This window comes from Artemia sp. Qi Xiang Cuo, chromosome 21 (genome assembly GCF_049724085.1).
Source record: "Artemia sp. Qi Xiang Cuo chromosome 21, ASM4972408v1, whole genome shotgun sequence".
NCBI lineage: Eukaryota > Metazoa > Arthropoda > Branchiopoda > Anostraca > Artemiidae > Artemia > Artemia sp. Qi Xiang Cuo.
The window spans coordinates 23,201,968-23,215,449 of NC_142814.1; the positions used below are offsets into that span (position 1 = coordinate 23,201,968).

Sequence of the window (13,482 nt, forward strand, 5' to 3'; positions counted from 1 at the left end):
CCATTCAAAATTGCAAACTGCTTGACTGACTTATCGTCTATATGCCTACAAACTATTGCAACAACACAAAATAGCTGAACTAAACAACTGAAAACAATTGAAGGCTTCTCCACCATTACTTGCAGTTAAATTTCTGTCTCAGTCCTTTTCATTGCCAAGTATTTCGTACCGAAGATCACTGGGTGATAATTGCTGGACGCGGAGTTAGGATAAGAATCTTAACTGACAGAAAAAGGATATCGATGTATATCTACATTGACAATTTTCCTTCCGGTTTTTTGTCTGAAAAAATCTTGTATTGTAAAATAGTGCTACTTAACAAAAAGTGCCACTTTTCCTAAAAATGTCCTAATTGTGCCAGGTGTCCAAAAAGTGCCATTTTTTGAAAAAGTATCAAAAGTGACACTAAAGTTTCACAGGTGGCAACCCTGCTGGCGAGTAGGTTCTACCGGGTTAACGGTAAATGTTTTGTAGACGTTGAAATATACCACCACTTAGGTAGATTGAGGTCATCTTTTTGGCAGTTGATCCAGAATTAGACAAATCAGCCAAGGCTAATGAAACTGCAGCAATCGTAATATTTTATTCCATTTTCTAGGCTTTGATGATACTGGAAAATCCTGGAACGAATATTATTTGTATGACGGATATTCAGAAGATGTGTTTAAAGATGAAATCTATAATTTCTGGCAAGATGTAAAACCACTGTACGAGCAGCTATATACGTATGTTCGCCGAGTGCTCAACGATAGGGTGTATGACGATGAAATGCTGCTTTTTGCCCCAATGCCTGCTCATATATTCGGTAACTTGATTTTAGCCTTGGGTTGCAAGGACTGATACTGAACTAATAATTCAATAAGCCCTAAAATAAAGTTCCTGATAGGCTTTAAATTTACATACAGAAAGGGCAAGAAAACCTTAATGAAGGCAAAAATTTTAAGAGAAATAAAGTCGTATTAATTTTGAGGTCAGAAAATAGGAGAAATATTTGGGTGTCTCTATTACAGTCTACCACTGACTTTCTACATTGTGAATATGGTGAAATGTGACCTGTTAATGAAATATCCTTTAGCTTTGCTGAGATAAAATACTTGACTAAAAAAAGGAGAGGGAGAAAAGAAGAAAATGACTGTCATCCTAATCCTGCAATTCAGATAAATGTGCACTTGAACATGGTTTTAACCTTACTCATCTATCCAATTACCTAGGACAAAACAGAATAACCGGACCTCTCGGTCCTATCAAGTTTGATAGTTCAGGTCGTTCCATAGAATAATCAATTTTAATAATTGCAAATTTTCGTTTTTGGGACCTTCTTACTGATATTATATAACTGGCAGTGTTAAAATCTTATTTGTAAGCTTAACCACTTAGCAAGATCATTCTTTCTAAAAAAAATCATTTTTAAAGTTTTAGGTAATCTTATGTTTGAATTAAAACATTAAAATTATTGAGTAGGGGGCCCATAAATATTTCTTTAGTTTACATAATAACTTTAGCGACTCTGAATTTAACTTAAAAAAATTTCCAACTTATTTTTCCTGTCTTAAAAAGACTATATATATATATATATACTATATATATATATATATATATATATATATATATATATATATATATATATATATATATATATATATATATATATATATATATATATATATATATATATATATATATATATATATATATATTTATGCCCGCTTGCAATGGAGAAATGGAGAAAAAAAAAGCGGAGTACAAAATGAAACAAAAAAAGAGGAAAAACATGTTCAACACTAAAAATTAAATACAGGTATTTCATTCAAAGAAACAGTTGAGTCAGCGTTGAGTCGTAGAGTTTACTGAGGGATCGTCTTGAGGCTCTCCGTTCTAGATCAATCACCTTGGTTGATGGATCAAGGATTCCATATATGGATGAGATCTCCGTGTTAGAAAATATTCGTGGAAGTCCCAGCAAACATTTTGCAAATCTGTAGTACGTGGTTCGTATTTTTCACGCTCGGTGAGGGACAACATTTCCCACAAGGGTGATATGTACCAGATGGCAGGAGAGACGAAGGCGTTGAATAGTTTTGACTTAATAAATCGATTAAATGACCACTTGCATTTTACAGCTTTTCCATATGCTGAGCGGATAGATTTACAGACTGATTCGGTCAACAAGCCTTTAGTTGACCTAGGCGTCTGGTTATACGTGATACCAAGGTAATTTAGGGACTGGGACTGCTGGATTCTGATACCGTCAAGGACAAGATTAGAATTGGTCGAGTTGGTGCCGCTAAAAACGATAAATTCGGTTTTCTCTATGTTGACTCGTAGTCCTATTTTTCTGTATAGGGTCACTAAAAGACGAAGATTCTCTTGTAGACCCCTCAGCGTGCTGCTTAAGAGCAACAAGTCATCTGCATAAGAAGTGAAACTTAGATCCAAGCCCTCCAAAAAGAAGGTCCCACGAACGAATATAGTTACAGAGTAAATCGCAGAATTAAAGATGATGGGGCTTAGAGCAGATCCTTGCCAAACTCCTTTGAAGAGCCGAATGGGTTCAGAAAGCTTTTGCTTGCGGTGACCGGTGATTGTTTCCCATCCCAAAGCTAGACGAATATGCGTGTGGGAGTACCAGTCATGGAGAACAAGGACAATGCGAGGGTCGACTCCTGAATCTAAGAGGCACCACAGTGCCTGCGATTGGACGAAAGAATGCAGCGGAAATGTCGACACTGCAGGCGAAGAGTGGCTCTTTAACTAAAGATGTAGACCTCATTATTCTTCTTAGTAGCCGATGGGCGTGTCCACAGCCCAACCCATTTCTGAATCCAAGTTGTTTGTCTCCCATTAGAGCGTGCGACGTAATATGGGACAACAGTACCTTCTCAAATACTTTGCTGATAACCGATGAAACTGTGATTGGTCTGTAGCTTTTACAAAGCAAGGGATCTCGATTCTTTTTCAGAATATTGGATGTGCGACAACCATGAAAGATGGCAGGTGTGAGTCCCTGCTCGATGCTCATTTGGAATAGTAAGTCTAAGTACTCATGTAGACGTTCTGTGCCGTGCTGTAAGTGCCTCGGAGTGATTCCATCGAGCCCTGGAGACTTGTTCTTTTTCAATTTTCTCACAATTATCTCAATATGCCATTTGGAAACAATGACATCAGTGCGGCAGAGTTTTGCGCTGATTAATTGCCTATCTAACTCAGATTTATGTACAGAGTCCAGCTCGTTGGGTGGTGGCGCAAACACGTCCTCGTAATGGTTTACCCAACTTTCATCGGGAATGGGACTTTGCACATCAGCGTCGGCCCTTTTAGATTGGAATCGCTTCCATAAGATGTTTGGGTCACTCCTGCAATCACAAGACAACTTCTCCACTTGCTGGACTTGCATATTCTCGACAGTACGTTTGAATTCTTTTTTGGCAGGGGGTTTTGGTTTTCAGGGGGGGGGGGTCGTTTAGAGAGGTGATGCTGGTGTGAAAATTGTGTCGTAGCACCATTCTTCTCTGGACCATAAGAAGACTATTTATTAGTTTGCGAACCTACCTTCCTTGCTAGAAGATCTTCCAATCTCTACCAATAAGTATTTTTGCTTAGGATATACATCGCCGTTAATACGCAATACGCATGTGTATGTGGCATGCTGGACTTCCATGGGGTTCTTTTAGTCTTGTTTGTGAGATACACTTGCATCATTCGCATTAGACCTAATCATGGGAAATCCAGGAAATCTTCCAGAAAAACAATGTATCAATGACTGGAATTTTGCCAGGGCTCGAATCTTGCTTTCTGAGCACTCGAAACAGGGATGCTCTGATTTTAGAGGGTTGCCATAGAAATTATATGACAATTTCCTGCTATTACTACCTTTAAATTATCTCAAGCGAGACCTTTTTAGCCTCTTTTATCGCCCAGCCGAAGCCCGGATTCTGTCCCAGGAATTAGTAGATATAGAGCAAACTCCTCGACTGCACTTAATATGGTTGGATTCCGTCCCCCAAAAAGAGTAGACACAGACTAAACTCCCGCACAGCTTACAGGGTGGATTGTAACAAGAATTTTTCGAAATTGAATTTCCCCTCCTTTGCGGGTTTTGATATTTTAGTGAAAAATGTACCCTGGCCTAAGAGAAACCGTTCGGGGGGACTGGTCACTTTCTCGGACGTGACCAGGGGCCAGGTCGGTACCTTAGTGGCAGGGGGGAAGCAGGATAACCATAAATATACGCCTGAAAATTAGCGCTTTGCGTAACGATAAAAAATAAAAGAGTTTTGAGCTGGTGACGGAGAAAACTGTTCCCCTTCCCTGGAGTCCTCTCCCTTTGTCTTTCCTTAAATTTGGCATGTTATTCTTTATCATTTTAGATATGTAATAATGTCTAAAAACTACATTTATTATCAATGCACCCTCTAAAAATGAAGGCTAGTAGGCAGGAGCAGGAACCTATTTTTAGGATAATATGAAATATCCATAACATTATCTTAATGAAAAAGGAGTATTTCCTCAAAAGCTCTTAATATGTCTTAAATTTGCATCTAATATTACTTCGCCCCTTCTTATCCTCCTGGGTTTCAGTCTAGAAGTCTCGGTTTTCCATAATACACGGTTCTTTTTGTGTATATTATGATCGCCTCCCTCATATTTTTGCTAAATAAGTTTGCCTAGGGGTGTGTGGGGCTGGTAAAAATCATTTGGGGGATTGGAAACTTCCTCAGAGGCAATCAGCGAGCAGGTCGGTACCGTAGAGGAGGGATCCAGGATAACCATAAAGGTACGCTTGAAAATTACCGCTTTGCGTAACGATAAAAAATAAAACAGTGTCTAACTGGTGACGGAGAAAACAGTTCCCCTCCCCTGGAGTCCTTTCGCTTCGTCTTTCCTTAAATGGGTATGTTATTCTTTATCCTTTAAAAGCTGCAATAACGCCTAAAAACTACATCTATTATCAATTCATCATCTGAAAATGAAGGCTACTTGGTGCGAGCTGGAAGCTATTGTTAGGATATTGTGAAATATTCATAAATTTATCTTAATGAAAAAGGGTATTTCCTTAAAAGCTCTTAATACAGTTTAAATTGTATGTAATATCCCCCCTTCCTCTACCCCCCGGGGCTGCAGGCTAGAAGCCTCCAGTTTTCTATAATAGATGGTTCTTTTTTTTGCGTGTATGATAATATGACATTTTAATCTTGGATTTTTTGTCGTGTTTTTTTTTCTTTGTTTTATTGATTGTTAATTTGTTTTCATTTTCATTGTCTGTATTTGTAAGATTTATTGTTTGGGACAAGTAAGGCACGCATTTCCCGTTTATTAATATCTTGAAAGCAAATACCCCCCGGAGTGCATCAAATTTGGCAGTAAACACGCCGTTCTAACGACTGCCAAAAAATGGGGGATCTCAGGTGTCGTGGAATAGCTTATTTTTAGAATAAGGTTCAAGATACAAAACATTGACAAAGGTTTCATGGACGACTTGCTTGGAGTGCAGTACAACTGGAAGGGAATGACCTTTCGAGTACTGGCGGGGTCTAGAACTCTAGAAAAAAGGAAAGGGGTTTCGAACGAAAAATGAAACGCCGAAAAAGAAAGCCTTTTCGGCGAAAAATGTCGAAATGGCATTATCTGCCCGCGAGGGATGCGCAATCATTACGTAAAGTGTGTACCGCCATTAAGTTAATGAAAAAAAAAATGCTTTGGGGGTTTTGGGTGTCGTTACGTTACAAGCGGGAATTCCCCCATGGGTTCCTGTGGTAGGGTTACGCAAAATTGCGTCAAGCATATTAGATCTGTTTATTGGAAACGGGGTAAGTTGTATGACGTCATTGGAGTCAAGAGGGGTGTGTTATGGTGTCTTGCCAAGTGTGTTCCCTTTAATAGAACAGGTGACTGCACTGTGAAGGTGCGAGGGACTGGTAGCTCCACTTATCTGGCCCTTTAAATGCCCACGGAGTATCGCTTGGTGTAGCATACACCTGAAACGGGGGTGTGCGCTGTGATGCCAGAGGGCACGCGCTAAAACAGGGGTGAGGGGTTAGGGGCTTCAGTTATTATCAGAACTTGTGTATTATACGGACCACATTCCATGTCATCATATAATATGAAAATGAAATACGAGAAATCTTGCCACCTGTGGCCAAGAAACAGTTGACCGCATTGTATAACTGTGTCGCGTGACGTCAGAGGGCGTGTCACAGGAATTCTATGGGAAAAGGGAGGGTATGTCAAAGAAATCGGGGAGGGCATGTCACAGCAACCGGGGCTTGTCATAGAAAACAAAGGGGTATGTCATAGAGTAAACATCTGACCTTTGAACTCTTGCCAAGGGCGGGAATATCGCCTAGAAACAAGTCTGTCGCGTGACATCAGAGGGTATGTGCTTGAATTCTATGAGAAAAGCGAGAGCATGTCACGAAAACCGGGGAGGGCATGTCACAGAAACATGGGCTTGTCATGGAAAAACAACGGGGATTGTCATAGAACAAGCACATGACCTTTGAACTCTTGCAAAAGGTGGGAATGTTGCCTAGAAACAGGTGTGCCGTGTGACGTCACAGAGCAGGTGCTTGAATTCTATGGGAAAAGGGATTAGGCTCCCGTAGAAATCCTGGGAGAGCTCACGTTGTATAGATTATGGCCCCACTACTTATATATATATATATATACTATATATATATATATATATATATATATATATATATATATACATTATATATATATATATATATATATATATATATATATATATATATATATATATATATATATATATATATATATATATATATATATATATATATATATATATATATATACTATATATATATATATATATATATATATATATATATATATATATATATATATATATATATATATATATATATATATATATATATATATATATATATATATATATATATATATATATATATATATATATATATATATATATATATATATATATATATATATATATATATATATATTTTTTTTTTTTTTTTATATATGTATATAAAAAAGACGGACAATATATTTTTTTTTAACATACTCATTTGCCGTCATTTTAGGAAACATGTGGGCCCAGTCTTGGGTCAATATTGCAGACCATGTTATGTTTTTTGGAAATGTCTCATCAGTAGATGCTACACCTGGTATGATAGAAAAGGTAAGTAGTGTTGTCTATTAGTTTTGACGGAATAGAGAGATTGATAGAAAACTATCCCAAATGTCCGAGGACCAGACAAAAAAATGTTCCTCGAAAATCTAAACTACCTTTGGAATAAAATCATTCTAATGCACCTAACTTTACTCATTTCTTGATTGCTAGCGTCTACACAAATGCTAGGTGTCTCCTTTTTATTTGATAATTAATTAAGAAACACTTTCCAAAAAAGAAGATTTTCAAAGAAAAGTAAAGGCCATATAAAGCTTAAGATCAATAGATACAATTACCTGTTAAAATTCAAACTCATAACGACCAGAAATTACTATTAAAGAATAATTTGAAACCCAAACCGGAAAGAAACTAAATAAACAATCATAGCAAAAAAAAAATACAAAAGGTAATAATATAAATGAATAAATGAGTAAAGCTTCAATTGAATATGCAAATCAAGATTGAAACGGACAAATAATTTTTTGCTTTTGAAGCATAAATGAAACCCAAAACGTACAGAAATTAAATAAACAATCATAGCAAACGAACATACAATAGGTACTAATATAAATGAGTAAATAAATCTTTGAACGAGTGAAACTTAAATTGAATATACGAATCAAGCTTGAAACGAACAACAATCTCTGCAAATAACAGTTTGGGTTTTGCCTCCTTCTCTCACTGTAAAAGTCTAAAACGTACTGCGTCATTTGTGCTATACTGAAAATGAATTGTATTGCAAATATTTTCTTTTATACTTATTACAACATTGAAATAAACATAAAAATTGCAGTAAATTTAACTTTTGAGCTTATGAGCTTTCAGTAATTAATATCATTATATATAAAATATTCAGTTTAATTTTATTAGTTCTTTCCAAGACTGTTCAAGACAAACATAGCTTCACTACAAACAAGAGTTTTGATGCCGCCCTCTTCCCTAACTGTAAAAGTCTAAAGCCTACTACATCATTGGTGTTTCACTGAAAAAGAATTATATTGAAAATATTTGCTTTTCCAGCTTATTGCAGCAATGAAAATGAAAACAAAATTACACTGAAATAAAATCTTGAACTGATGATTCTTCAACAATTAATAGCATTATGTATATCAAACACACAAACTTGACAGTTCAAGACACATATAGTTTTCAGTAAAGCGTCAATGACACAGTAGGTTTTAAACTTTTACAGTGAGAGAAGGAGGCAAAACCCAAACTCTGATTTGTAGAGATTTTTGTTCGTTTCAAGCTTGATTTGCATATTCAATTTAAGTTTCACTCGTTTTAAGATTTACTTACTCATTTATATTAGTGCCTCTTGTATGTATGTTTGCTATGATTGTTTATTTAGTTTCTGTTCGTTTTGAATTTCATTTATAGTTCAATAGCAATTTTTTTTTTTTCGTTTTAAGCTTGATTTGGACATTCAATTCAAACTCTACTCGTTTTAAGATTTATTTATTCATTTATATTAGTACCCGTAGTATGTTTTTTTTTACTATGATTGTTAATTTAATTTTTGTCCCTTTTGGGTTTCATTTTTCCTTTAATAGTAATTTTTGATCGTTTTGAGTTTGAATTTTAACAGGTATTTGTATCTCCTGATCTGAAGTTTAATATGGCCTTTACTTTTCTTTGAAACAGTTCTTTTTTGGAAAGTTTTTCTTAATTAATTTTTGTTCGTTTTTGATTCCAAAAAGTTTCAAATTTTAAAAAATTCTTTATTTCAAAAGAAGAATTTTTTTTCAATATAAAACTTTGATCAAAGTATCAAAAACGGTATCAAAGTAACAATATCAAAGTATCAAAGTAAAGAAAGCATCAAAGTAAACAATGTATCAATATAGCAATAAGCAACTTGCATAGCTTACAGCCCTTGCACCGTAAATCGAAGTTACCAGGTAAATCACTAAATCCAAGTATCAAAGTAAACAAAGTATCAAAGTAACAATAATTAAGTTTCGTAGCACAGAGCCATTTCCCTAGGGTTGGGAGCGGGGTCAACCCCCGGAAACATAGTCATGTGGCCTTTGAATTATTTTGAACATTATTGCTTTCTCAAAATTATGACCGAGTGCCCTCTGGGAAAGCGGAGAGTGGGCTAGTTGCCCATTGATCACTTTTAACTCTTAAAAAAGAGCTAGAATTTCAATTTCCAACCAAATGAGCCCCCTTAAAAATTAATACGACCACCCCTTCCACAAAAACATTATATTCTAATAATGGGCAACTTATATAAGTTACAATCCTTGCCCCAGGGGCTAGAGAGGATTTCTCAACCCCTAAGTTATAGTAATATGAATTTTGGATTATTTGTAACCGAATGGATATTTGAAAATTTTGATAAGATGTGTTTGGGGAAGAAAGGCACAACGGGGGGGGGGGGAGGAGGCTTGTTACTTTTGATCACTTTCGATTCTTAAAAACTTACAAATTACAAAAGTTACAATTCTTGTCCCGGGTACTATGGAGGATATCTCAACCTCAAAGTTATGGTAATTTGAATTTTGAAATATTTTGAAGAAAATGGATATCTCAAAATTTTTATGGGATGCATTTGGAAAAAATGCGTGGGGGACGGGTAGATGCCCAGTGATCAGTTTTGATGACTTTTAAAAAGGTAACTAGAACTTTCAATTTCCAATTAAATGAGCCATCTCTGAAGTTTATACTGCCACCCTTTACATTGAACATTATATACCCCTGGGCCATAGATTAAAATACTTGCCCCCACGCTCTGGGGGGCTGTGTCGACCATGGAGCTTTGTTATTTGATCTTTAAACTATTTTGCGCAAAATAGCTATCTCAAAGTTTTGGTTGCATGCATTTGTGGGAAAAGGGTCTTGGGGGGGGGGGGGTAGTTGCCGTCCGATCACTTTTGACTCTTAAAAAGGGCACTAGAAATTCTTATTTATAATCGATTAACTCCCCTTTGAAGTTTATTCGACCATCACTTCCATAAAAACTTTATATACACCCAGTCCATATTTTGCAACACTTTCCTTCGGATTCTGGGGGGCTGCTTTATCCCTGGAGTTACTGTTATTTATCTTTGGCCTATTTGGAACAAAATGACTATATAAAAAAAATTATATTTGACACATTTGGGGAAAAAAGGTGGGGAGGGGAGGCTTGTCATCATCGAATAACTTTTATTTCTTAAAAGGGAAATTAGAACTTTCAATTTTTAATCATTTGAGTCCCCGCCAAAGTTTATACAACCATTTCTTCCATAAGAACTTTATATGCCCCCTTGGCATAACTTAGAATCCTTTCCATGGCTCTGGGGTAGGGGTGCTGATAACGAAGTTTTTCGATGGACTATTTCAAACAAACTGGCTATCTTAAAATTTTCATTGGATGCATTTGGAGAAAAGAAGGTGTGTTTGTGTTTGTGGGAGGGGGGGGGGAGATAGATGCCCTTTATTAACTTTTGACTCCTAAAAAGTTAACTAGAACTTTCAATTTCCAATCAAATGAACCACCTTCAAAGTTTATACAACCACCCCTTACATAAAAACCTTATACGCCCCCGGGGCATAACTTAAAACACTTGCCCCCGGGGTCTGGGGGGGGGGGGCTGTGTCAACTCTGTAGTTTTTGTTATCTGATATTTAATCTATTTTTAAAGAAATTACTATCCCAAAATTTTGTATCGGATGGGTTTGGGGAAAAAAGGTATTGGGGGTCATTTGCCCTTGGATCTCTTATGACTCTTAAAAAGTGGACTAGAACTTTCATTTTCCCATCAAATAAGCACTCTCTAAGGCTTATACGAGTATCCCTTCCAGAAGAACTATATAAGTTCCTAGGGCATAACTAACAACGCCTGTCCCCCGGCCCTGGAGGGTTGTTTTGACAACTGAATTTTTGTTATCTGACCCTTGAACAATTTTTAACAAAATGGCTATCTCAAAAATTTTATCGAATGGGCTCGGGGAAAAATGGCATGGGGGCCTAGTTGCCCTCGAATCTCTTTTGATTCTTAAAAAGCAAACTAGAACTTTCAGTTTTCAATCAATAGAAGCCTTTCTGAAGTTTATCCAAACACCATAGTTGCCCCGGGCTCTGGGGGGTTGTGTCAACCCCAAAGTTTTGTTATATCATCTTCGAGCTATATTTGATAAAATGGCTATCTCAAAGTCCTTATTGGATAGGTTTGGGGAAAAAAGGGCACGGGGGGGACTAGTAGCCATCCAATCAATTTTGACTCTTAAAAAGTAAACTAGAACTTTCAATTTCCAATCAAATGACCCCTCTCGGAAGTTTATACAAGCATGCCTTCCAAAAGAACGCTAGATGCCCCCAGGGCATAGCTTACAACACCTGCCTCCAGACCCTGGAAGGTTGTGTCGACACTGGTGTTTTTGTTATATGATCTTTGAGCTATTTTTAACACAATGGATATTTCAAAATCTTTATCGTATGCATTTGGGGAAAAAAGGGAGGGTGGCTCGTTACCCGTTGCCGCGTTGCCCTAACTTTCGATTTCCAATCAGAAGTCTATCAGAAGTTTTCCACTCAGAAGTTTATACGACGATCCCTTCCAGATGAAGTATCTCTGGGAAAAAGTAGTGATAAATAATATTACTTTGAATTTCTAGTTCATTTGAGTTCCTCCCTAAAGTGTATACGACCACCTCTTCCATAAAAAACCTTTTCCCCCTGGGCACAAGTTAAAACCCTTTCTCCGGGATGGGGGGGGGTCATTAAACCCGAGTCATCTGATCATTGGACTATTTCTAATTTAATGGCTATCAAAAATTGTAATAGGATACATTTTGGGAACAGAGAAGGTGGGGGGGAGATTTCCTCTGATCAGTTTTGCTGACTCTTAAAAGGTAACTAGAACTTCAAAATTTCCAATCTAATGAGACATCTGTGAAGTTTAGATGACCACCCCTTAAATTAAATCTTATATACTCCTAGGGCATTATTTACAAATACTGCCCCCAGATACCCGGGGTTGTGTCGACAAGGAAGTTTTCGTTCTTTGAGCTTTAACCTATTTCGAACAAAATGGCTATGCGAAAATTTTGATCAGATCTATTTGTGGAAAAAGGGGCTTTGGGGGAGATATAGTTACCCTCAGATCACTTTGACTCTTTGAACCCCCTCCGAAGTTTATGCGACCATTCCTTCCATAAGAATCTTATATAACCATGGGGAATAATTCACAACAGTTGCCTTCTGGTTCAGGGATGTATTATCCCTGGTGTTTTTGTTATATGAGCTTTGGTCTATTTTGAACAAACTGCCCACATAAAAATTCGATCAGGTGTACTTAAGGTAAAGAGGGCTAGGGGGGGGGCTAGGTACCATCAGATCACTTTTGACTCTTAAAAACGGAATTATAACTTCCAATTTATAATTATTTGAGTCCCTTCTGATGTTTATACGATCATCTCTTCCATAAGAAACCCTATATGCCCCCAGGACATGAGTTACAAATTTTAACCAGGGATTTGGGGCTCATATTGACCCCGAAATTCTTTCTATCTGATCGTTAAGTTATTTCAAACAAACTGGCTATATCAAAATGTTGATCGACTGCATTTGGGGAAAAGAGGGTGTGTTTGTGTGTGTGTTTGTGGGGGGGGTATCTACCCTCCGATCACTTTTCAATCATAAAGAGATAACTAGAACTTTCAATTTTTAATCAAACGAGCCACTTCTGAAGTTTGAACAACTTATATAACCCCGGGGCACACCTTAAAACACTTGCCCCAGGGGAGTTTTGTTATCTGGTTTTTGAACTATTTTTTACTAAATGGATATCTCCAAACAGCTATCGGATGGGTTTGGGAAAAAAGTAAGAGGGGGGGCCTTGTTTCCCTCCGATCTTTTCTGAATCTTAAAAAATGAACCAGAATTTTTAATTTCCAATCAAATGAGCCCCCTCTGAATTTTATACGAGCACCCCTTCATAAGAACTATATATAGCTATTTTTAACAGAATGGCCATTTCCAAATTTTTATCGGATACATTTGAAGAAAAAAGGTACAGTGGGGTTGGGGCTAGTTGCCCTCAGATTATTTTTGACTCTTATAAAAGGCACTGGAACTTCCGACTCCCATTGAATGAGCCCCCCCCCCCCAAAGTCTATATGACCACCTTTTCCATATGATGTGCCTCGGGAGAAAAATATATATAATACAAAATTTAAGTCTTACGGCGTGGGGGTGGGCTAGTTGCCCCCCGGATCTCTATTTACTCATAAAAACTTAACTACAACTTTCAGTTTCAAATAAAATGAGCCCTCTTTGAAGTTTATACGAGCATTCCTTCAATAAGAACCATATATGGCTCCAGGGCATAACT

At 36.9% G+C, this 13,482-nt stretch overlaps 1 protein-coding gene across 1 annotated transcript in view; it reads left to right on the forward strand.

The window, feature by feature from the left end:
* The window catches only part of LOC148939355 (angiotensin-converting enzyme-like), a 402,696-nt gene that overhangs the window by 36,622 nt on the left and 352,592 nt on the right, over positions 1-13,482 (forward strand). Inside the window, exon 7 of the mRNA XM_089107028.1 lies at positions 7,071-7,168. Coding sequence (XP_088963154.1) covers positions 7,071-7,168 — 98 coding nt within the window. The remainder of the gene's footprint in view (positions 1-7,070; positions 7,169-13,482) is intronic.